Consider the following 22,843-nt stretch of genomic DNA (forward strand, 5'->3'; position numbering starts at 1 on the left):
GTCTCACTTTCTGCCTTAAAAAATACAGCAGAAAGCCCCATCCATACTAAAGCTAGTCCTGTGCTTTGCTGTAGAAGACAGTCACCATTCCTAGCTGCCTGCAGGAGGAGCAGTTCTTTTGGCTTCTTCATATTCGTCATGATAAGGTCAAACGGCATGATTAAATGAATAATTTTGAAACTTGCAACTTCTTATACTAACCTCTTCTGTCTAGCTTTAGTACAAAAGGGGTAATTTGGCCCAGGAAGCGGCAAACACAACTGCTCAGAGAGGAAAATATTCCATAAGAAGCCTTTATTGTCATATATTCACACAAGTGAAACTGTTGGGGAGTGATCTGCGGAAGATACTGTTTGAACAGGAATGGAATTGATGGGAGTCTTCATTGGGAGAGAGATTCCTTAAATAAAAGGAAACAGGAAAGGGCGCCACTTCAACAGCTTGTCCTTGGAGTTCAATCCTTTGCATAGTAATTTTAGGAGAAAAAGCAGCTCTGGACTCAGATCAGCATTGCTTGTGAATATGGTTGGAGGGGGGCTGAGTACACATTCGGGTTGTTTTGTAATATCAGAGGTTTGAAGGAATTGATCTGGTGCTCAACGTAACTCAGGCCTGGTGTCCAGCTGTAGCCCGGCATCCCCGTAGCCGCTCACATTTGGCTAAACGGTTTCCTTCCCAGTAGCCAGCATCCTGGCCGTCGTGACAGCGGCATCGGGTGCAAGGCCCTACCCAGACACTTTCCCCAGCAGGTATGACTCGGCGCTGGCTCCCATCCACATAGCAGTTGGGCCCTATGGAGATACAAGTTCATATTAAGCTCTGGTTAATATGTGCTTCCTGGAATCTTGGGAATTACAAAAACAGACGTGGCAGATGTCTTAAGCGTCTAGAACTGCTGCTTCCCAATAATCGCACTCCAGCCCTGTACTCTGCCCCTTAAATGGAGCTTCTCTAGTCTTTGTGCACTGCTGGGAGCAGTCCTTCACTGTGTTGTTAAGGTAGATTTTATATGGGAGGTTCCTCTTATTACAACAGAAAACAGGGTCATGTTTTTGCTGATTCCTTCAAGGAGAGTGTTTTTCAGATGCCACTGGCCAGTGCTAAGTGTTTCCCTTCCCCCACCCTCCAATAGGATTGGGACCTTGACAGACCATATCCCACAACTTGGAAGTGGCACTACTAGTCCTTTTCACAGGGAGATGATAGACAACATTTCTCACCATCCTTGCAGGTGGGGCAGCAGTGGCCTTGCTCATAGATGGGGTTGACGCAGGGTGGAGGGGCACAGTCTGCCACTAGGCAGTGGGCAATTCCATCTAAGTCACAGGTACACTGCTCACATTCTGAAGGCTGTGAAAGACAAATGTTAGTGTATGTCACAAGGCAACTTTCAATGGCATCTCTGCATAAGTAACAGTCACAGACACATAATTATGAAGCTTTTTAATAAATTCCTGGGAGTTGCCATACCTGCATAATGTCTTTCAGTGTACATATTAACACAAATTGACATAGTGATTGTTTCTGTATTACAGAACAGATGAGGGAGTGACTTCAAAGTGCTCCCCTACCAAAAAAAATGTATTTCCCCCCATAATTCGAGCAAAGAAATGTTATGCAAGCAGGTAGCAAGCATGAAAGACCTGACTAGCTGTATATTTATGTATCTGTATCTCTTCTGAAGATGGCCTTTGGGTTAAGAGAGGGTGAAAGATAGCTCACCCAGTTAATTGTCTCAGATATCCATGGAGACCTGTGGCCCATTCTTTTCTATAATGTGTACAAACATTCCCAACAGAATGCCATCAGAGGGCGCTATCAACCCAAACCTCACTGATTCTGCTTACAAATAAGCCTCTGTCCTGATCTCTCTTCAATTTATACATCCTGCCAATTATGACCATCCGTTCTGTTAGCTGCTGGCCCACAATCTCAAGTATCTTTGCAGCTCATCTATTCAGAAATCTTCTGGTTACTCTGGTTACTCTAAAGTTCAGAAAATGGCAAATACCTTAAATAATGTTTCCCTATAGCAAATAATGTGGGGTAGGGCATAGTTGTTCCAAGTAAGGCAAAACCGACAGGGATTGCAGTGTGCCAAATAAGATCTATGTCTCTGTGGACAAAGCCTTCCCGGAATCCATCATCAGATGAAGCTGTTGCTTAAAATATTTGACAAGGGATACTAGCATCATTGCCCTTTTTACGAGCAGAGCCAGAGGCCAAGGCTGATGAAACCAAACTATTAATAATGAAGAGAAATGAGAGCGCCACTAGCAGCACCATGGTCCACAATACTTTAATCAGGATCACAACGTTCAGAGATATGTTGGTATATTTTAAACACAATTACTGTAAACTTTTTAACATTCTAAAGGAGGTTCTGCAATCTTTCATCGGGAGTTGCTACCTGGTCTTCACTATAAGTATCTACAAATCAGCATTTCTCTTCTAATGCACTTGTCTCCTATTTTCCTTGGCTTTGCTAATAAAATTAACCAGTTCATTTGTCATGCACGTCTATGCACATCTTGGAAATAAGTTCATGAATGCTGATGGAACTTACTTCCAAGCAGTCCTAAGCACATTCTTCCTCGGGCAATTTGTGCGTGTGTGTTTCCCCTCCCCCTAAATCAATTTGCATTTAATGCCTCACTAGCAGCTTTTGTGCAAATACAAAGTATCCTGGGTCCAGGCATGGCTGTGCTGATCCACAGGCATATCGCTCAGCATATGCTCTAAAACAGTAATTCTTAATAGAGGCGATTTGGACCCTTGGATGGCCCTGGGACATTTAAAGGAGAGGGGGCACAGATTGGGGGGGGGGATTTACACACCACCTTATAAGGTCCATTATACAACTTATATAATCCTGATATTTCTTTCATATAGTGTTTATGATCCCAGCCAAAAAAAGTTTGAGAATGGCTTCTCTGCTCTAAAGATCTGGGATCTTGATCTGGCAAATCTGGACACCCCTAGTGACTGGGAGTGGAGAATTAAAAAGAAATATCACTAGGTAGTGAGAATAGAAAATTAGTGAGAGGCAGGTGTCTTAAGATAAGCTAAACCCCAGCTCTGAGCTCCCAAACCTTTGCCTTTTCAAGTAATCTGAGTCTGCCTAAATCAGAGGGTGGTGAGCCGAGGCGTAGCTGTCATCAAAGATGGTGCACAAGGAGCAGTTGATAAATTTGGTTTGCTGGATAAGAGGGAGAATTCAGCTGGAGAATATTGCTCTGTCCATTTTCTGGACTGGACATTGTGCACTCATATTTTTGCAAACGCTAAATCAGTGCTATTCCTAAATACACAGAGCTCAAGAATGGAGCAGGCTTGAACCTGCCACTTCTGGGGAAGGACATAGCTTCTTTGGAGTAACAGCTAAAATCCCCAAGCCCTTCCGCCATGGCCAGACTTTTTATCTTGAACAGCCATGCCAGGAATTGTTTCGTCTGACTCAGATCCTAAAATATACTGTAGAGTGGATGCAACAGACAGTCGCTAGTCAATGTCAAGCTTAGGAAAGGAGAAAGATGAAAGCTAAGTGGGTCCAAGAAGCTGTTACAGTACTCCAATTTGACTTAAGAGTGGTCAGCTTGCATATTACGCGATCAACCTGATAGGATCCAGCACAGGTCTCTTGATCAAATGCTTTGCAACTGTGTTAGTTGAAAGCCATTTATCAATGTAGGGTTCCGTGATCTTTCCTTTCCGCCAAACGACAAAGAGGTAGCAAACACAGAAGGAGGAAGGCAGAGAGTAAGGTCTCCTAAACTGCCTCCAGTTCATTAACCGTCCCATCCAGGCTTCCCTTTCGGAACAGATATGAAAGTCAGACGTGACTCCTACGTCGTTCTTTGGTCAAGCTCGGAAAAGCTGCTTTTTTGGGACAGCAACTTCTAGAATCTCTTAGCCAACAGTGGCCATACAAGCTGGAAAGATTCTGGGCGTTGTAAAACGACAAAACAAACAAACAAAAGCTCGGTAATTTACCTAGATTCTTTATCTGAGGGAGAGCAGCATTTATCGTCCTCACCCGTCCTTGCCCCCCCCCCGTCCCCGTCCCCTCCCCTGGATCCCTCTCATGCCACCCTCGCCCAACACACTCCTCTCTCGGCGTTACCTGGAACTGCTGTCCCAGTTCATACACCTGTCCCCGGTGCTCACAGCCGACCCGCTCGCAGCGTGGACAGCAGTCGCTGGGGTAGTGGCTGACGTGAATACAGGCCGGCGGCAGCGCGCTGCACTCCGTGCGGGCACAGGCGGGTCCTTCGGCCGTGCACTCGCACTGGGTACAATGGTCACTGTCGAGGAAATACCACTCGCCCACGTAGTACAGGCTCCCGTTGGCATCGCAGGTGGTAACGGGCCCCGCCAGCCCCGGCTTGGGCACCAGAGTCGTCGTCAGCAGCAGCAGCAGCAGCAGTGGCAGGTGGACCAAAGCAAAGGGCATCGCTAAACTCAAGGGATCGCGCCAGGAGCGCCCGCTGGTCCCGAGAGCCAAGGCGAGGGGCGAGCAGAAGTGCCGGAAGGGAGCGGAGCGAGCGAGCGGGAGGCGGTCCAGAAGGGGGGCATCCACGGTGTCGCGACCGGAGGGTCCCGCCTGGAAGCCCTCCACGCTTCTGCGCCCGATAAACGCTCGGGCCAGCCGGGGCGCGCCTCGGCCTTTGTGCCGCCGCCGCCGCGACTCCCGCCCCCTCGCGAAACTCGAGCCCGCTCAGGGGCACGGCGCCCCCTCCCCTCGGCCGGACGGAGGGAGAAAGGGAGGGAGGGACCAGCGGCACTGCCCCTTCCCGGCCTGCCCCCCCCCCGGCGGAGTTTGCCAGTGCGCTCCATCCCGCTTGCAGAGTATGCGTCCCCCGCTCATCTCCCTAATCGCCCCCCCCAACACACACACACCCCGGGCTCCACCTTGGAACTTCAGCGGCCACCCCCCGCCCTCCCTCTGCAGCGGCCACGGTGGGTTTCCTTTTTCGGTCATAGCCATACGAACAACGGTAGGACGCTCATCAGCAGCCTCGCCGGCGCGTCCAGGCGGCGGGTCCCCTCGCTCCCCATCCCTTGCGCACACGCCGGGGCCAGCCGCTTTTAGGCGCTTCCCTTCCACCTCGGGCCGCGTCCGGTCGAGGCACCTGCCCGCGTCTCCTTTAAGAGGCGAGGCTTCTGAGGAAGGAGGGGGGGCGTTGCTACGGGGATGGCGAGTGTATATTCTTGAGAGCTTCGAGGGGAGGGAGCCGCACGAGGGGTCTGGGGAAGAACTGGAGGGCCAGATTCCGCCCGGCCGCCCCGGCTCTCCCTCCGGCAGGCGGCGGGTGGCCGAGGTGCGGAGCGGCGCTGGCGGAAGTTGCGGGCAAAAATGGGAAGGAAAAGGAAGCTGGGGGTAGGAAAGCCGGTTCGGTGGGGCGGTTCGTCGTGTGCCAAAAGGAAGGGAGAATATGGGGCAGGGGCGGCGTTGGAAGGAGAGGCTGAGGTGAAGGCGTGGGCGAGCCCGCTTGGCTGTGACCACTGGGTGCTGCTGCCGGGCATCGGGAAATAGTTGTCTATTGAGCAGAAACGCAAGCCACGTGTGTCTTGGGGTGTCGCTGAGACTGGGGTAGCGCGCGGGGGGGGGGCGGCAGGCATGCCCTGGGACTTTATCCTCTTGTTTGCTTTCCCGCCTTCACAAGCTCTGTCTTTCTTTTAAAGCTTCCAGCTGCTGTTGCTGGCCTTGGATGGCGCCCCCATGCCGTGCTTACCTGGTGTGTCAGGGGAGCCCTTGCAGCCCACCCCGTCGCTCTGGAAGATGATGGAGGAGCAACTGGCTCCCAGTGAGAGGCTTGAGGTGAAGGCGATCTTGGGTGTCGACGTTGTGGAGCGCAGCTTGGAGCTTCATGCTGAGGTGAAGTATAGAAAACCTGTTTAGCCTGGAGCCCCTGGCCTCTGAAAAGGGCTCCAGGCTAAACGAAATACGCAAGGTTGGCTGCTCTCTATTTTCCTACATCACATGGTTCACAAGAGAGCAACACCGACACCTTATACAGCCCACTAGCCTCGGCTGATGCTGAAGAGTTATTTGACAGGAGCATCAAATCAAGCTCTCCAGAATTAAAGAGGCGACTTCATTTATAATAATAATAATAATAATAATAATAATAATAATAATAATAATAATAATAATAATAATAATAATAATAATAATTATTGTTATTATTATTGTTATTATTATTATTATTATTTTGGCAAAAGGACTTGATTTACTAATGGATATAAAAGTGAAAGAGAGCCTGTACTTCCTCTGGGATGATGGGAGTTGTAGTCCAACATATCTGGAGGGGGACAACAGTTCGACTGATACACATGTACACATAAAGATAACTGTCTTCCATGTGACGTTTATACAGTATCTGCTTTTCTTATTTCTGGACATGAGATCCATAAAATAATTGCCTTTTGTAACTGAGGGCAGTTTAAAGATGTGCAATAATAGAAATGTTCGTTTTATTTAAAACATTTTAAAAGTTTTGCTAGTACTGTGGTCCATGTTCATGATACATTTATTTAAATTATGTTATTTAAAATATTTTAATACCTTTCTCCTTAAAAAGAACCCAAGGTGGGCTTCATTCCACCAAATGATACATTAAGTTCTACACTTTTGCCTATTAATATTATTTCTGAATTCTGTACAGTACAGTGGTGCCTCGCTAGACAGTTACCCCACATGACACATTGACTTTTTGCGATCGCTATAGTGATTCGCAAAACAGTGATGGGGGAATTTTGCTGGACAATGTTTTGTCCCTGCTTCGCAAACCGATTTTCACTAGACAACAATTTTGATAGCTCCCTCCGTGCTCACAAAATGGGTGTTTTCGGGACCTAAGCTTTGCAAGACAGCTATTTAAACAGCTGATTGGCGGTTCGCAAAGCGGCTTTCCTATGGCCAATCTTCACTAGACAACAACGATTCTTCCCCATTGGAACGCATTAAACAGGTTTCAATGCATTCCAATGGGGAAATGCTTTTCACTAGATGATGATTTCGCTAAATAGCGATTTCAGTGGAACGGATTATCATCATCTAGCGAGGCACCACTATATTGTGAAGTACATTTTTGTATGACAATGTGTATAAATGTCAAACTCTCAGCCTCTGGCTCCAGAGCCAGATGCCTAAACCACAAGCTTTCTTATTTTCTTGTGGGTTTGCTTGGCCTCAAACTTTTAATTGATTGTTTGCTTTAAAACCCTTTTGATTGTTTTTGCAACTGTTGAGAATGTTTTTGACACCCACCCACCCCCCCGCTTTTTGACATTTTCACCATCTTCATATAAAATTTCTTCATACAGTTGTTTGACTTTTTGGAGTAAGAGGGTTTGTGGTACTTAAAACCAGGCCTTGCCTTGACCATCTACCAGGAGCCTGTATTTTTGTAGATGAGGTGGCATTTCTACCTTGCAGGGTTGGTATAAAAGTCAAAGCACTTAGCCTTATGGACTTTTGGTAACTCCCTGGAAGCACTGCTTAATTGAGTATGATTAAAGTGTTGTGAGGGTGGCAGGCAGGTGGATTCCTCTGGCCCTCAGTGCATTTGGCCCTCCTGGTTTCATCCACACCAGGACAATGAGAGTGGGCCTCCCTGAACTCAGTGTTCCATGACAGACCACATCCTCCTCCTTGTTAGATATGGGATCTTTTCTTTTTTGTTAAGAACATCTCATAGGCTGCTGTTGTGTTTTAATTGTTTTAGGTGTATTTTAACAGTGAAGTTAAATTGAACCTCAGGTTTACTCAAGCTCCTCGTTTTTAATATCTCCTCTTCTGTCTGCTACTTCCTATGACCTGAACAGCTATATCTTTTTCTCTCTTCCCAATGAAGAGCTGCATTCCCCAAATCCATCTACAAGATTCACATTTTTAAACATTGGCAGGGCCCATGTACACCTCCATGTTTTTAGATTGCAGTTCCCTATGTCTCTCACCATAAGCTAAGCTAGGGCTGATGGAGACTGCTGTCTAGCAACATCCGTGAGGGGACATAGTCTCCTTCCCTGTTTTCAGTAGTCTTGCCTTAACCTAGCCTTGATGTGTCTGTTTCACCATTGTCAGGCATTGCTTCTAGTTCCATCCCTCCTGCTGATTCCTGATGGCCATCTATCTTATTCTGAGGAGAAAACATGTCATCTTGTATTCTGTCAACACTATAAAAATGCTTAATGATACTAGTACTTCTAGTGAATGGTTTGTTTAGCTTTCTGCCTCTTATTAACAGCATTCACAAATGACACATTCATGGAAAATGTTAGCAGAAGTCCCATGCAAGGGCTTGTTTAGAGAACATATTCAGCACATATTGTTGTAGGCAGTAGTATCTACATATATAAACCTGCTTTGCCTGTACCTCTCCACTCACATATATAATAGAATCTGTGATGAAATGTAGGACTTTGCAGAATCCTGCTCTGCTTACCTGGTAGCTGTGTGTATCGAGGGGGGTCATGTTTGGCAGATGGGGAGGAGGGCAGCTGCTTTCTTTTTTGCAACAGCATCTACTGTACTTTTCTTCTAAGGCTACAAAGTGTGGTGATTTGCCTACCATTGGACAGGCTAAAAGAAGGTACTTGTAAATTTCATTAAGAGCCCCTTTGCTCTCTTTCTGACCTTGCAATTCAGGGGCCGGGTCTCAAGCGTTTTTCTTCTGAGAGCGATACTTTTGCACTTTTACTCAGAGCAATACTTTTGCAATATGTCTTAGCATGAGTGCTACTTTAGGCTTTTCCACCCCCCAGGTGCTTTTCTAGTCTGTTTATACTCTATGGAGAATAGAATAATGCTGGTGCCTCCTTCCTTGCATGTCTGCAGGGTCCCCCCCCTTTTTTGCCAGCCCCCAGTTTGTCTGGTTCCTAATGCTTGGCCAGAGTCCCTAATCCATGCTGTTCCAGGCCTTTTGTTCTCCTCCAGCCATTCATGCCCTTTCTTTATTCAGCCTGGTCCTGGCTGGGGCCAAGAGAACAGTAAACATCCCAGTGGCCTTTCACATGGTAATTGTCTTACTTTCCCCTACAACTAGAATAGCTGCATCACCTGGCAACCCCTTCTCTCCCACATCCTTGTATTTCAGGGATTTCCTTGGGGTATCCAAAGATGCTCATTCAGCCCTTTGTATTGTGAACTCTGTCACACCCCCTTTTAGGGGCCTCTTAACCTGGATTTCTATTGCTTCTTTAACTCAAGCTAGCAAACCTGACCCAAGCACTGAATCTCCACTGTTCTTGTCTATGTGCCTTTCCCCCTCCCCAATGAAAATATCGGGGAGGCTGTCCAGGGATGCAGCTGTATTATAGTAGCACCTTTCTTAATGTTTGGGGCCCAGAAGGGACTTCTGGAGTTCACTTGCCCTCTAAATGCCCTACATTATGTTGATTGGGGCTGGGTATATTTTGGCTCTATGACTTTGACTTCTTTCATTGGGAAGAGGGAGAGTGGGGGCGCATGTCCTCTGTTTTTTGCCTTTTATGGAGTGCCAGCGATACAAGCAGCAACAATGCAGTTCCCTCTTGGCAACTGTTGTGGAATGACAAGGTTCTGGCCCAGACTGTGGTGGTGAAGGAGGAGTGGATATGTTTAATAAGTAACTGTGGGCTTCCATAGGATTGGATAACACACATGGTTTATTTTTATAGCATACTTTTTAATACATATATCTGTATTTGTTGTTTGAGCAGTATTCTATTATGAAACACAGAAGGTTCACTGAAAATGTATTACACTGCTCAAAGTTTCATAATTAGGAATTGTGTTAAGGAATTGGAGAGAGTATATGGATCTATGAGGGAGTTCTAGGAGGGGAGAAGAACAAAGCAGCACAAAATATAACCATGAGTTTGGACCAGTAGTGAGGAAAGCAGAGCAGAATAGACAAAGATGCCAGAGGGTAGATCACACACAAAGAGATGGACTTAAGGGAAAGTGAGGAACTTCCCCAAGTAATAGTGTGTTAAGGGAAAGTGGTGAAGTGAACACATTGTTTAGCAATAATTTATCAGTACGTCCTCCTTCCCTTCCCACAAAATAGCCTTACATATTGCTTTTATCCCTTAATATGTGATATACTTCAAGAAACCTACCCGGGTCCCAAAACCCTTCACTCCAGTTTTCAGAAATCCTCTGATCTTCATGAAATGTACTTTAAAAACCATCATGTTAGAGATTATCCATGCTAGCTTTTTGTGTGTTCACTGAATCATCTTATTAACAGGAGACAAGAACTTCTGAAAGATTGCATTTGCTTGTTCAGTTTAGCTTGCATGTCTTGTTGCAAAGAGGTAGGTGGTTCGAATCCACATCTCCCTGAGCAGGCAAGGAAGGGATCTGTCAGGTTGTGTTAGGACCCTGTTTTTATAAGTTCTGCCATTTAAAGGGTTGGAGAGAAGATGAATTTTAGTATGTGGCTATGTGTTACCCTAATACAATCTAAACCTCTTCCATTTCACAGGTGCAGACCCTGTTAGAATTCTATCAGGAGCTGCATTCAGGTCATCGGAGACTGGAAGAGAGTCCTGAACCAGCAGTAGAGAGCAGGGCCTTGCTAGCTGCCCCTCCCAACCTCAAGGAGCTAGTGAGGGAGGAGATTCGACTTCTCCTGATCAGCCTGCAACAAAAAGCAATGCAGGAGGGCAGGTACTAAGGAAGACAAAGGACTGGAGGGGTGGGATGGGGTGATGACCATTTGGATGCGTGTGTGTGTGTGTGTGTGTGTGTGTGTGTGTGTGTGTGTGTGTGTGTGTGTGTGTGTGTGTGTGTGTGTGTGTGTGTGTGTGTGTGTGTGTGTGTGTGTGTGTGTGTGTACACACATTGCAAACCCAAGCTTACAATACACTTGTGAGTGACCATGACACAAACTGCCACAAGACTGGCACCCATATTTGGCACAGGATTAGAAGAGACACAAGACTGGAAGGAGAGAGTTCATAGTTAATATCCTAGCCAAATTCCAGGATGACAGTATTGGGCTTGGAAAAATAGAAAGAGAAGCTCCTAAGATCTTAGGCCCCTTTGAGGAATTACATTAAGCGTACTAGTCTCCAACAGATGCAGCTGGTGGTAGACTGGTGTCCAACAAGGTTTTTGCCAAACGAGCCAGAGCAGCGTTTTTTTCTCCTTTCCTTCTTCTGGAGCGACTGTTCCAGAGGTGCTTCCCAACTGATTCCATTTCCAATACTGGTGTTTTCCTACTTCTAATATTAAGTGAAGAGGGTTTTTGCTCAAATGGTCAGTGCCCTCCCATAGGGTTTGCACTGGGGATAAGGGGGGGTAAGTAGTAATAGTGGTAATTGATCCCCTTATCCATACTGTGGTTCTGCCATTGTTGTACAACTTTGCAGTCTGTTATCAGAGGTCTAGTTTGCCGAGGTTGCAGTCTGACTGCCCTTCATGCAGGCATCTCAGAAACAAACTTCTGCATCAGGAATGCCAGTCTGGCTGATGCTTTTGTTTCTCTGGAGTGCTCAGTCCATTGCCCGAGGCCAAGATTATGTCCCCACACCTCTAGTCAAAGGGGGCATTCATCCGAGTGAGAGTCCAAATCAGCACCTGCAGGAACCCTTGGCTGAGGATTGTCTTCCTGCCTTGCTCCTGTGTAAACAATGGAAAGCTGGACAAGGGCAATAGTCAGAATAGGCTGATCAGCAACAATGTGGGCTTTGGCTGTCCTCATTTCAACCAATTTAGAATTCTTTGAAAAGGTCAACAGGCATGTGGATGCGGGTGAACCAGTGAATAATATCGTCTATCTGCATTTTCAGAAGTCATCTGACATGGCCCCTCACCAAAGGCTGCTGAGAAAACTCCGCAGTCAAGGGATAAGAGGGCAGGTCCTCTTATGGATTGAGAATTGGTTGAGAACCAGGAAACAGAGAATAGGTGTCAATGGGCAATTTTCACAATGTCAAGAGGTGAAAAGTAATGTGCCCCAAGGATCTGTCCTGGGACCAGTGTTTTTCAACCTGTTCATAAATGACCTGGAGACAGGGATAAACTGTGAGGCGGCCAAGTTTGCAGATGACACAAAACTTTCCCAGGTGGTGAAGATCAGAAGGATCTCTCCAAACGGGGTGAATGGGTGGCAAAATGGCTAATGCATTTCAATATAAGAAAATGTAAAGCAATACACATTGGGGCAAAAAAATCAAAACGTTATTTAATAAACTGGGTTTTGAGCTGTCAGTGATTAATCAGGAAAGAGATCTTGGTGTGCTGGTGGACAGCTCAGTGAAAGTGTCAACCCAGCGTGCAGCAGCAGTGAAGAAGGCTAATTCCATGTTAGGTATAATTAACAGAGGGAAAATAAAATAGCCAGCATTTTAATGCCATTGTGCAAAACGCTAGTAAGGCCGCACCTGGAGTACTGCCTACAGTTCTGGTCACCACACCTAAAAAAAGACATAGTGGAACTGGAAAAGGTGCAGAAGAGAGCAACTAAAATGATGACTGGGCTGGGGCACCTCCGTTATGAGGAAAGGCTACAGCGTTTGGGGCTCTTTAGTCTAGACAAAAGGTGCCTGAGGGGGACATGATTGAGACGTAGAAAATTATGCAGGGGATGGATAAAGTGGATAGAGGGAATCTCTTTTCCCTCTCACGCAATACTGGAACCAGGGGACATCCACTCCAATTCAGTGTTGGGAGAGTGAGAACAGACAAAGGAAAATATTTATTTACCCAGCATGTTGTTAGTCAGTGGAACTACTTGACACAGGATGTGGTGATGGCATCTGACCTAGATGCCTTTACATTGGACAGATTCCTGGAGGAAGCGTCCATTGCAGGTTACAAGCCATGATGGGGATGTATAATCTCCTGGCTTAGAAGGAAGGTACTTCCAAATGCCAGATGCAGGGGAGGGATATCAGGAGACAGGTATCTAGTTGTGTCATGTGCTCCCCGAGGCATCTGGTGGGACCACTGCGAGATACAGGAAGCTGGACTAGATGGGCCCTTGGCGTGATCCGGCAGAGCTGTTCTTGCATACATTCACACACTCAAGTTCTTTGTGCCGTGTGCATACCCTTCAGACTTCACCACTGTTCTTCAATCCCAGCCCTGTATGTTTCTGATAAGAGTTCTTCCCTGTTTCCATATTGACATATATATATTCGGCCCATGATTCCCTACACACTAAGTCACAAGTGGGAAGCCTCTGATCCCAAAGGCCATAACCCAGTAGCCTGGGAGATTCAGGAGTTGCAAGGAGGTGTTGTCCAGCCTGCTTTGCCTTTTTGGCTGGAGAGGTTTGCTTGGATCATATTCATTCCATCTAGCAGATGGTGGCAGGGCTCTTGTTTCCAACTGTCCTCATACATGTATTTCTTCTGTTTCTTATTACAGAGACCAAGATGACATCATTGCTAAATACAGCCCACATGTGGTCACCTTTGCTTTGAATGCTGGCAACAGTCGGCCTTTGTCTGGGAGTGGAAGTAGTGCCCTCATCAGGTAACATCTAAGAATAGCTCTGTCTATAGGAAAGTGATACCTCAGTTCAGTGAGGCCTTGCACAGGGCTTTGTGTTACAGCAGGTGGTCCCGAAGTTCATGTGTGATACTATCTGCAGAAAGAGTAATACCATGGAGTGCCACATGTTGTACATTCTGAAACGGAGCAGCAACTGGTTCTCTCTGTTTCTATGGGTAATCTCTGGTGCTCATCTCTGTTGTCCAGTTTTCGAACATAATGCAGACTGAATGGAGCAGCAGCTTGTGAACAATTGTTGTTTGTGAGTGTTTTATCTCCATTTTGGTGCAGATCTAGACATGTAGTTGCTATATTAATCCCCTTTAATTCCCCACTGTACATCCCTGAAGAGTCAGCCTGTGTTGGCCTTAGGCAAGCTGCAGAGTCCCAGCAGGACCTCAGAAGAAGGGAATAGTAAACAACTTCTGTGCCGTTGTTGTGATAGTGGTTCTTCTTCCTCTTCTTTTTCTCTTTTATGAATTCTTTCTGTCAGGACTTCAAATATTTTATGGAAATATAATAACCTGATATTTTTCTCCCAACTTCATCTCAGCCCTCCACCTTGCCCTTTCCTGATCCCCCTATTGCATATTCCATTTATCTTCTGCTCCAATTTGAAATGCTTTGGCTATTTTTTTTCTCTGATGCCTGAGCTAAGAGATTGCTTTCATAAATTAATTTTCCCTTGAGGAAAGTATGAATTGTCCTTGAAGAAATTAGAGTGTATTTCATTCTCTTGATGAGGAAGCTAAGAGCAGCTTGAAGATAAACTGAGGGTGCAATTCTCCTGACACCAAGTCCCTTTGAACTCAGTAAGATTACAGTGTAATAATCTCGGGTAACTATTAAAAAGGTTATATTGTTCAGCATGACATATAAAACCTAGTGATTTGTTTGTTTGCTTTTCTGTATGTTGGTTTGTGCCTGATTTTTATGTTTCTTCTTCTGTGAAATGTTTTTGTTTTGTTTTGTTTTGTTTAAGTGGATTTGAAAATGCAGGCCTAAACTTGCATGAATGACATTTTTTTAGGGTTTTTTCCCCTGGAAGAGATGAATTTAGAAGTCCTAAGTATCAGTGCAATCCTATGCACATTTATTCATAAAAGAATCAATTTATTTTCCATGGGCTTGCTGCCTAGTAACTGTATTAAGGGCTGAAGCTGTATAATCTTATTTCAAAGTATTTCTGATCATCTACCAACTTTGTATCCACGTAAAATCCAAATACTGTATATGGCACGATAGGGAATGTTGCAGTGAGTTTAGGAACCTGTGTGAAAGCCAGTCATCTGGATGCTGCTCTTTCAATCAGGTGCCTCTGAGAAATATCTCAAGTCACTTTCACCGGCTCCTACCTTGTGACATCCACAGAGGGAGGTCAGAAAATCAAGAAACTGTCGAAACTAGGGCACATGGGAAGAAAGCAGTGGACATTTCCACCCAAATTCTGGTTCTCAATCATGGTTCAAGTGTCCCTTTTGAAATGTGCCTAATGGGAGAATGCCCATCTCTCATAGGCAGTGAGTCTGCCTGCCTACAAGGAACAGCTGACCTTTTTCAAGCCTGCCATGGCAGCTCATCCACTCTTTGTTTCCTTAGACCAGCATCCTCCAGAATCACTAATGACCTGGGGCCCTTCTGTAATAAACTGAATATTGCCCAAATTGGTGATATATCTTCTCGACTTAGGTAAGGACTTTTTAAAAAAATAGTGTGATGCTTCTTTGCCTTCTATTTCAGTTTTTTTCTTCTTCTTGGGACAAGTGTTGTAAGGAGATATAAAAGGGTCACAGGTGCCTGCTCTGGGTCTGGAAGGGAGACATACACTGGCCAGATATGTTGGTATACTGTATAGAAATTTTGTAGCAAGCAAATACTGTACAACAGAACACTTGGTGGTGGAGAATAGTTAAGGTAATTGTAAAGAGGGAAGGAGGGCTAGGAGCAGACTTTGGAAAAAGCTACTTTTTGCTTTACAACTTGCAGAATTCTTCAGTCTGCATGACCAAAGATACTGCCAAAATTTCACTGGGCGTGGCAGTATGTGCCATTGCCTGCGCAATACCCAAGGCAGCTTATCTTGTGCAGCTACACTATCACTCTACCTCCTGTGAGTAGAGCCAGCCTGTGCGGCCTTGGACAAGCTGCACAATCCCAGGGCATCCCCAAGGGAATTGCAAACCTGAATATTCTCTACCTGGGTAACTCTGAAAAGAGTGGCCATAAGTCAGAACTAACTTAATGGCACATTATTATTATTAATTATTATTAACTACAGTAACGTGATGAGGGAGACATTAGCTCTTTTCACACTGTAATAGTAGCCTTTTAGTTATTTTGATAATAATGAGGTGGGTGGCCTTCTAAATGGCAGAGAAGTACTGCATGGTTCAAATGCTTGGCTTCTGCTGTACCTTGTGCTCTACTGTGGGTGGTACAATGAACAGGCAGAAGGGAGGAGAGTGCATTTTTTTACTAGAGATCATTGGCCAGTAGCATTTCAGTGGTTTATTTTTCTCTTTAGAAAAATATATTTTTTTTAGTCATGGAAAAATTAAAAATGTATTTTTAAAACTATTACAACTGTTGTGAGGAGTGTGGGAGTATAACTGTGATCAATTATTTTTTAAAAGTAACTTTTTAAGCCCTAGATGTTAGTCATGAGCAAAAAATCCTTGTGCCTTTGCATGAAGTGATATTTTTAAAAAGGGGCCATACTTATCATCTAGAGCTCAATGAATGGCTAATGTAAAGAAGCAGTAGATGTGCTCTTGCTGAATTCAGTGCTGTATAAGGAGAGGTAAGTGAAACAAAAGTGGGAAAGCTGAGGTGTCTTGAAGCCTGCAATGTTGGCAGTAGCTTGTTTTCCCAGGTTTCTCCCACCACATGGATCTCACTAGCCATCCCATTTCTCTTAGGACCCTGCTGGAAAATGAATGCTATTCTCTGGAAAGATACATCTCTTATTTACAGGTAAAAGATGAACTCCTGTCACCCTATGTAGGTGTTTTGAGAGATACTATTCCTTATGAATAGGTTTTGTATATTTTATACACTTCCAAGAGTCTGCTTTAAGTCTTACTTGATCTTTACTTAGACTGGTTTGTACTCAGGCTTAAGCCAAGTTTCTAGTGCAACATTTCCTTGGCCCAGAATATCTCTCAGTTCTACATACATAATAACTTGACCTGTGGGATATACATAGTTAATCCTCTCTGCTGGTCTGGAGCGAAGCACATGTGGGCACTGAGTGAGATCTCTTGGTTTCATCAAGAAGGAAGTGACATTTGAATGGATTGACACTTGGCTTCTGTGTGTGTTCTGGAGCTGTGCAAATAGCTCCCCTTTTTTGCTTGTACCCAAACTTGAAATACTGGTTGTATGTAGGCATTAGGAAATGTGAGTGGCAGGATAGCATATGGAGTATGAACGCACCATCACACTGGCTTGCAGGATTGCTGCAAGACTGCCTCCTGCTGTCAGCATCTGCTGACTGAAATGATCTTTGCAACTCTGCATCTCTGAGAGTAAAGGCCATGTTACTTCCTGCCAATTTCTTTCACTTTTCGTTTCAGACATGCATTCCACACTAGTCTTACTCTTTCTTCTTGCTTTGCTGTTATGATGTACTACGTCTTCTTGCATTGCTTGCAACTCCCATATGGACATGTTCAAGGACTCAGCAGATAAAGCCAGAGCCCCGGCAGCCAGAACTTTCCCAAATGTGCATCTTGTGTGCCATATGCCATACTTGCTTCCTTCATGTCACTGTTGTCCTGGAGGTGATGTTTCGTGATGATACCATGCTTTCTTTCCATCTTCTGTCATAGTATCAGGGAAGGCACCACCCAGTGAATCAAACATATTATGGGACCAGAACCTGGCATCATGATCTTGAACCATGTGCCCAGAATTAGTCATGATTTTCATGCCATTTTACTGATACCTGGTCATGATGGTACATGTAGTAAACGCTAATGAGTGATAATAAGAATAGACTTGTACTAGATTATGTATGTGTACTGAAATTGAGCAGAAAACACAGGATTTTGCTGTGGTTTGATGAAGGCAAGGCTCTGATGGCAAAGTGGGGGAAACAGCCATTTACCAGAAGTATGAATAGGGAATTTGAATGTGAAGATAGTGTACCTGCATGCAAATGGCAACGTTCATTTAAAAAAAAAGTGAAATGTGTAATCACAGTCCAATACACACACACATACACACGCACACACCAGAATACTGAGACAAACTGCAATAGGAGAGAAATCAAAATCCCCAAAGTTTTTACCATGCTGCTCTTGGTCAGTTAAAAAAAGAAGCACGAAAAAAGCACAATTCACAGCTACTCACTGTGAAACAGAGGTGTATGTCATGAATTAAAAAAACAAAACACCCCAAACAAGCCAAAAACAGAAATTCAAGCACTTTGCAATGCTAAAGTGTAAGAAACTCACCTCTCTTGTCTGCTTTCCCTTAGTAGTTTTGATGACAGGCTTATGATTACAGAAAGCTCATAAATGTTATGCGCCAGGAGAACAAGTACCTGGTGCTGGTGGGGTGCATTTTTACCTGTCCCTCTTCTGCTTTCGGCAGTGAGTGACCAGGTCAAATAGAAGATGGGAAGGAAAAGTAAAGAAGCAACTGTGGGAGGACTTCCAGCACTAGGTTCTCTTAGGAGACACTGGCATATTGAGGAAGCAGGCTAATGGAAAAAAAATTTTCAATGTCCTGTTAAATCCCTTCTTCTTCTGCAGTGCCAGCTGGAGGAGGCATACCAACATGCTAAAGAGCTACAACAGACCACACATGAACCCACTATGGCAGGTATGCAGAGCCTTGGTCTTACGCTGCTACTTGACACTGTTTTGTGGCGGAGGGATACAGCATCATGCTGACTGCAGTCGTCATCCTAAAGTAATGGTTGCCTTAGAACAGTGGTTCTTAACGTGGGCGATAATGCCCCCCAGGGGGCGATTTCATTTTTCAGGGGGGCGGTAGAACGAAAAGGGGCGGCGTGGGGGTGCTGGAGCAGAAGGGAGGCAGTAGGGGGGCGCTGGAGCAAGCCAAACTTGTGAAGATGGCTGCAGCCTTTTTGCAGTGTGCATGAATATATATTTTCCTCCAATTTTAATTTAGTTTCAGACTTTTTGTCTTGAAATTTTTAGTTCCTGCATTTGTTTTTATGCCATTTTTATATTTCTTTTTGCATCTTAAAATTCACTTGCAACTAAATCATTAAATGTTACTTTTTGGGGGGCATTTCATTTTCTTGGAATTGAATTTTGTTTTCAGGGGTCATTGGATTTAAGTGTCTTAAACAAACAAACAAACAAACAAACAAACAAACAAACAAACAAACAAGATATCATCACTGCGGGGAGGGGGGCAATGATAACTTCCTCAATGGCTCAAGGGGGCGTTTCTTTCAAAAAGGTTAAGAACCACTGCCTTAGAAGACAGCTGATCTTTTTGTGAGTGTCAGTCCAGTGGTCTCCACAAGTGCTGATGTTTCTCCACCTAAGAGCAGCCATCTCTCCACAGAATTACAAGAAGAGAAGCGTGCCATGGAGCGAGATTTGCAAATGAGTCAGTCCAAACTATGCTCTAGCTCTTCCCTGATCTCAAAACAGCTCCGGAGTAGTAACTCTCCACCCCAGACACGGTAAGGTAATAATATTTGCAACTTAGGGTCCAGGAAAGTGCAATTGAGGGGCATCAGTGGAGCTGTACAGAGCACAGGCATGGGAAATATGGGATCCTCAGATGTTGCTGGACTACAACTACTATTGTGCCCTACCTATGGCTACATGAGGCTTGCAATCTAACATCTGGAGTGAAAGAGATTTGCAGTCGTACTGTAGTTATAGAGTAGTGGGCACAGTTCAGAGTTGCTTTATGATAGGATTGTTGTGGTCAAAGTTTTGGAATTCAGTGCAGGAGCCATTGGAGTTCCATCTTTGAGATTTCACTTGGTGGGACATTGGACAGCACCCCCAGCTTCCCTGTAACTCTCTCTCTTTTTCATTTCTCAGTCCAAAGAGCTCAGCCAAAGGATCAAACTTGGTAAAGATCAGTCATGCTTCTACTACAGCTTCTTCACCACATCAGACATCTCCTTTACGCCATCAAGCACTACCCTGGTGGAGCCCTTCAGCAAAACGAAATTTGGAATGGGATGCAGTGGAATTTAAGCAAGCAAGGAAGGACAGCGGCACCCCACTGACTGCCTCTATAACTCCGATGCCTCTCAAGGGCATCAGGATTGCTCCAGCTTGCAGGACAGGAGCACCAGAGTGGGAGCCTGCCTTCCAGCCCATGCCTCCTGCAGAACCATGCCCACTGCCCCGCTTTTCCCTCCGCACTAGGCTGCTACGATGTAAAGGACCCAGCTAGGGAAAGGAGGCCTTCCTTTTCCTCAGGACGCCCTTACACTGTGGTGTCCTTACAGGGGGATCATAGCTTCCTGTACCAAAACTGGGCACATTGGCTGGAGTGACTTTCGCTCATCTCTGGGTACCGGGCCATGTGGCATTCCAGAGGATGTGAAAATGCAGAAATGGCTACCCTGAACACAGACAATCATCTACAACCACTACCATATCATGAGGACCCAGTGACCCTTGTGTTAGCAGCAGTGGGTAAATGCAGCCCCTCAAGACCACCCTCCCTTTCCCCCTCCACAAAAAGGACTGTACCATCCTTGATTCAGGAATATAAATTTCATTAAAATCTATTGGACTTTAAAAATCTACAACTGGGAGAGTCACAGTATGGGAAACGCATCACAATTATTGCTATGAACAATGAGAGGCAGCAAACGGTCCTTGCCACACTTGACACGGGGAGCGAAGGACAGACATGGAACCATGCATTAAATAGTGCATCTTCGGTACAGAGGAAGAAAGGATTGAGTGTTGGAGACTTAGGGCAAAAGCCATCATGGCATGGAGCCATCTGTCCCCTCTCTATCTGCTCATGATGATGCAGACATTTGGCACTTAAACACTGGCCACGGTGCCCATGCCACTAGCTGGGGTAGGAACCGGAGGTGCTCTTGCTTGTTGGCACCACAGCAGTTGTGCATAATGGGGAATTAGGGATGCCCCCAGCATGCACCGTTTGGCATGGTTAAATGACTTGACGACATTGCCACAGGACAGAGGGCAGAACAATGGCTGTCAGGGCTGCCTCCTGTCTCCTCCTCCTCCTCCTCCTCCTCCCAAGCATTTCTAGGGGATAAAGTGCAGGCAGAAACACTGGCAGGGAAAGGAGGAGTGATGAGGCCAGAAGACAGAACCATTAGTGACTTCTACTACCCATCTGAGCCAGTGTGGGCCCTGCAGTGTGTTAGAGAGAAGTCTTGCAGCCAGATCGAGCACCAGTGCCTCTGCCAGCGTGGCTGTGCCTGCAGCATAGGTCTGGTAGTTTACACACACACACACATACACACACACTGTTAATACCAGAGATGTTGGTCATGCCTGGCTAGGGATGGGTGGTATAAAAGGTTGTGCTTTTTGCCTTTTCTGGGCCCCCCCCCCAGTGGTGTGGATCAGTATTGGCACATCATGTGCTCTTGGCACCATGGTTTGCTCTGCTCCCTTCCCTAGGGGGTGGGGCAGTCTAGGTCCCAATGGCTTTTGCCACTATGAGTTACCCACTCAGATTCCTTTACTCCTTTTCAGGACAAAGGTATAAAACAGTGTGTCCAAATGCCCACCTTGGCCCCCTAACCCAACTCCCCCAGGATCACTACCAAGAATATTAGGCTTGGCTGAACCTCCAGGAGATGGTGCTGTACAGTCTAAAGGTGCCCACTTGTACAAAGCCAAGTGTGATGGATTGGCATATTCTGTCCCTAGCCTGCGGGTGTGCCCTGGATTTAAATCACAGTCACAAGATGCATCCAGGGTCTCAGTTGTGCTCAAAGCCTGGAGAAGTTACTTTTTTGGACTTAGAACTCTCAGTCCTAAGTTTCTAGGAGCTATCCAGGCAGCTACAGGGTCACACCCATAGAAGTAACTTCTTCAAGATCTCGTTTCTATTAAGAAGTGGGAGATAGTTAACCAATTATCTATCTCCCAAGTACTCTATGTCTGCTTGGATCCCTGTAGGAGAGATTTGAGGGCTTGGGAGAGAAAGAGATTCTAGATGGATGTGCAAGTAAGGCTATCTTTGAGATCAATTTGCAGTCACATGGAGGCTTGTTATGTTCATAGGCTAGTGATGTGCCCATCCTTTCATTGACTGTAACCCCGTGCGGAAAGAGCTCTCCAGCAATTCCCCCACATTATTAATCTGTCAAACCCACTACACAGTTTCTAGTGATAATGTTTCTTTAAGTGGGAATCATGACTCAAAATAAGTGCCTATTGATAGTGTTGGGGAGCAACTCCCTCTCCTGTCCTAGACATGAGAGAGGTGGGGAAGATGGGGAGGTTTGTGCCTTGGTGGGTGGTGTGCAGTCTTTCACGTATCTCCCGGTGAGCCCTGGCAGGGGCAACAGCCCCCCGAGGGCTGTTGAGCCCACGGCTATGCTTTGCTTAGAATGTTCCCTCATTTACATTTACAACTGCTCCCAACATCACCTTGCCTCCCCCCTCCCCAGATTCCCCATTTGCTTCTCTGTGGGGTCAGTCCCCACGGCCCTGATCCAGGGCAGTATGGGGCATTCCAATCCCCTTTAGATTCCAGACCCCCTGGGCCCAGGTGCAGCTGCCAGCATCCATTTTGAAGGGGCTGCTGAGCCAATGAGGCTCCAACTGACCCTCCTCTTGGTACTCCTTCTAGGCACACCCCCAACCACCTGGTCAGCCAGTGCACACCCTCCCCATCTCTGTCCCTGGCCCTGACTCTGAATTGGGGCCATCGGAATATTATTGTAAACAAGAAGGTTACAAGATGGCACAGAGGGGTGGACACTAATGAAGTGGGTGGGGCGGGAACTTGCAGGCCCCTCCCCCAGAGTCTGGTACAGCCTGGGAACCAGGGCACCCCCACCCAGCGGGGGGCACTCTAGAACATCTGAGCAGAATAGGGTTTGGAGGGCCAGGGCAGGCGGGAAAGGGGAGGTGCACAGAGGGCTCCCTGTCCTGCCTCCCAGGCCATGATTCAGATCTTGGAGTCCTGGCTGTGGGTAGAGCCATTGCTTCCGATGGTGATGGCAGCCACCATTCCAACCTCATCGTTCTTGGGCTTTTCAGGGTTCAGCAGTTGCACCTCCAGCTGGGACTCTGTGGAGGAGCTGAGTGGCGGCGCGTAGCGGCCTGTCCGGTGCTCTGTAAGAGCTGGGCCCCACTCACGGCTCGGCCGGGTAGCGTTTTTCAAACGCTGCAGAGACAGAAGGCA

General features: G+C 46.0%; 3 protein-coding genes across 6 annotated transcripts in view; 1 reads left to right on the forward strand and 2 right to left on the reverse strand.

The window, feature by feature from the left end:
• Positions 1–279: 279 nt before the first annotated feature.
• Positions 280–4,717, reverse strand: LOC110073739 (von Willebrand factor C domain-containing protein 2-like). The gene is made up of 3 exons (XM_020783257.3): positions 4,124–4,717; positions 1,221–1,350; positions 280–791 (listed from the first exon to the last, which is right to left on the reverse strand). The coding sequence occupies exons 1-3, from the start codon at positions 4,451–4,453 to the stop codon at positions 607–609; spliced, it is 645 nt and encodes a 214-aa protein (XP_020638916.2). The 5' UTR covers positions 4,454–4,717; the 3' UTR covers positions 280–606.
• A 118-nt stretch (positions 4,718–4,835) lies between these two features.
• Positions 4,836–20,249, forward strand: CCDC24 (coiled-coil domain containing 24). Of its 4 annotated transcripts, none has more exons than XM_020783247.3 (9): positions 4,836–5,380; positions 5,686–5,878; positions 10,476–10,660; positions 13,367–13,474; positions 15,092–15,181; positions 16,411–16,465; positions 18,250–18,319; positions 19,037–19,157; positions 19,528–20,249. In XM_020783247.3, the coding sequence occupies exons 1-9, from the start codon at positions 4,851–4,853 to the stop codon at positions 19,886–19,888; spliced, it is 1,713 nt and encodes a 570-aa protein (XP_020638906.3). In that variant the 5' UTR covers positions 4,836–4,850; the 3' UTR covers positions 19,889–20,249. The 4 variants fall into 4 exon arrangements, with proteins under 4 accessions (XP_020638906.3, XP_078248928.1, XP_020638910.3 ...); XM_078392802.1 differs by having other exon boundaries at positions 19,037–19,162; positions 19,528–19,714; XM_020783251.3 differs by having other exon boundaries at positions 5,213–5,321.
• SLC6A9 (solute carrier family 6 member 9) overlaps positions 20,200–22,843 on the reverse strand; it is a 69,816-nt gene continuing 67,172 nt past the window's right edge. The window contains exon 14 of the mRNA XM_072997517.2: positions 20,200–22,825. Within this exon, the coding sequence (XP_072853618.1) occupies positions 22,607–22,825 (219 nt within the window). The 3' untranslated portion in view covers positions 20,200–22,606. The remainder of the gene's footprint in view (positions 22,826–22,843) is intronic.

Source organism: Pogona vitticeps, chromosome 4, assembly GCF_051106095.1.
Source record: "Pogona vitticeps strain Pit_001003342236 chromosome 4, PviZW2.1, whole genome shotgun sequence".
NCBI classification, from domain to species: domain Eukaryota; kingdom Metazoa; phylum Chordata; class Lepidosauria; order Squamata; family Agamidae; genus Pogona; species Pogona vitticeps.

Coding starts and splice junctions, on each gene's coding strand:
- CCDC24 (XM_020783247.3), top strand. CDS start 4,851: ATGCGTCCCCCGCTCATCTCCCTAATCGCCCCCCCCAACACACACACA. Junction 5,381..5,685: donor GAAGGAAAAGGAAGCTGGGG/GTAGGAAAGCCG, acceptor TTTCTTTTAAAG/CTTCCAGCTGCTGTTGCTGG. Junction 19,158..19,527: donor AACTCTCCACCCCAGACACG/GTAAGGTAATAA, acceptor TTCATTTCTCAG/TCCAAAGAGCTCAGCCAAAG.
- LOC110073739 (XM_020783257.3), bottom strand. CDS start 4,453: ATGCCCTTTGCTTTGGTCCACCTGCCACTGCTGCTGCTGCTGCTGCTG. Junction 1,351..4,123: donor AACTGGGACAGCAGTTCCAG/GTAACGCCGAGA, acceptor TGTCTTTCACAG/CCTTCAGAATGTGAGCAGTG. Junction 792..1,220: donor CTGCCCCACCTGCAAGGATG/GTGAGAAATGTT, acceptor GTATCTCCATAG/GGCCCAACTGCTATGTGGAT.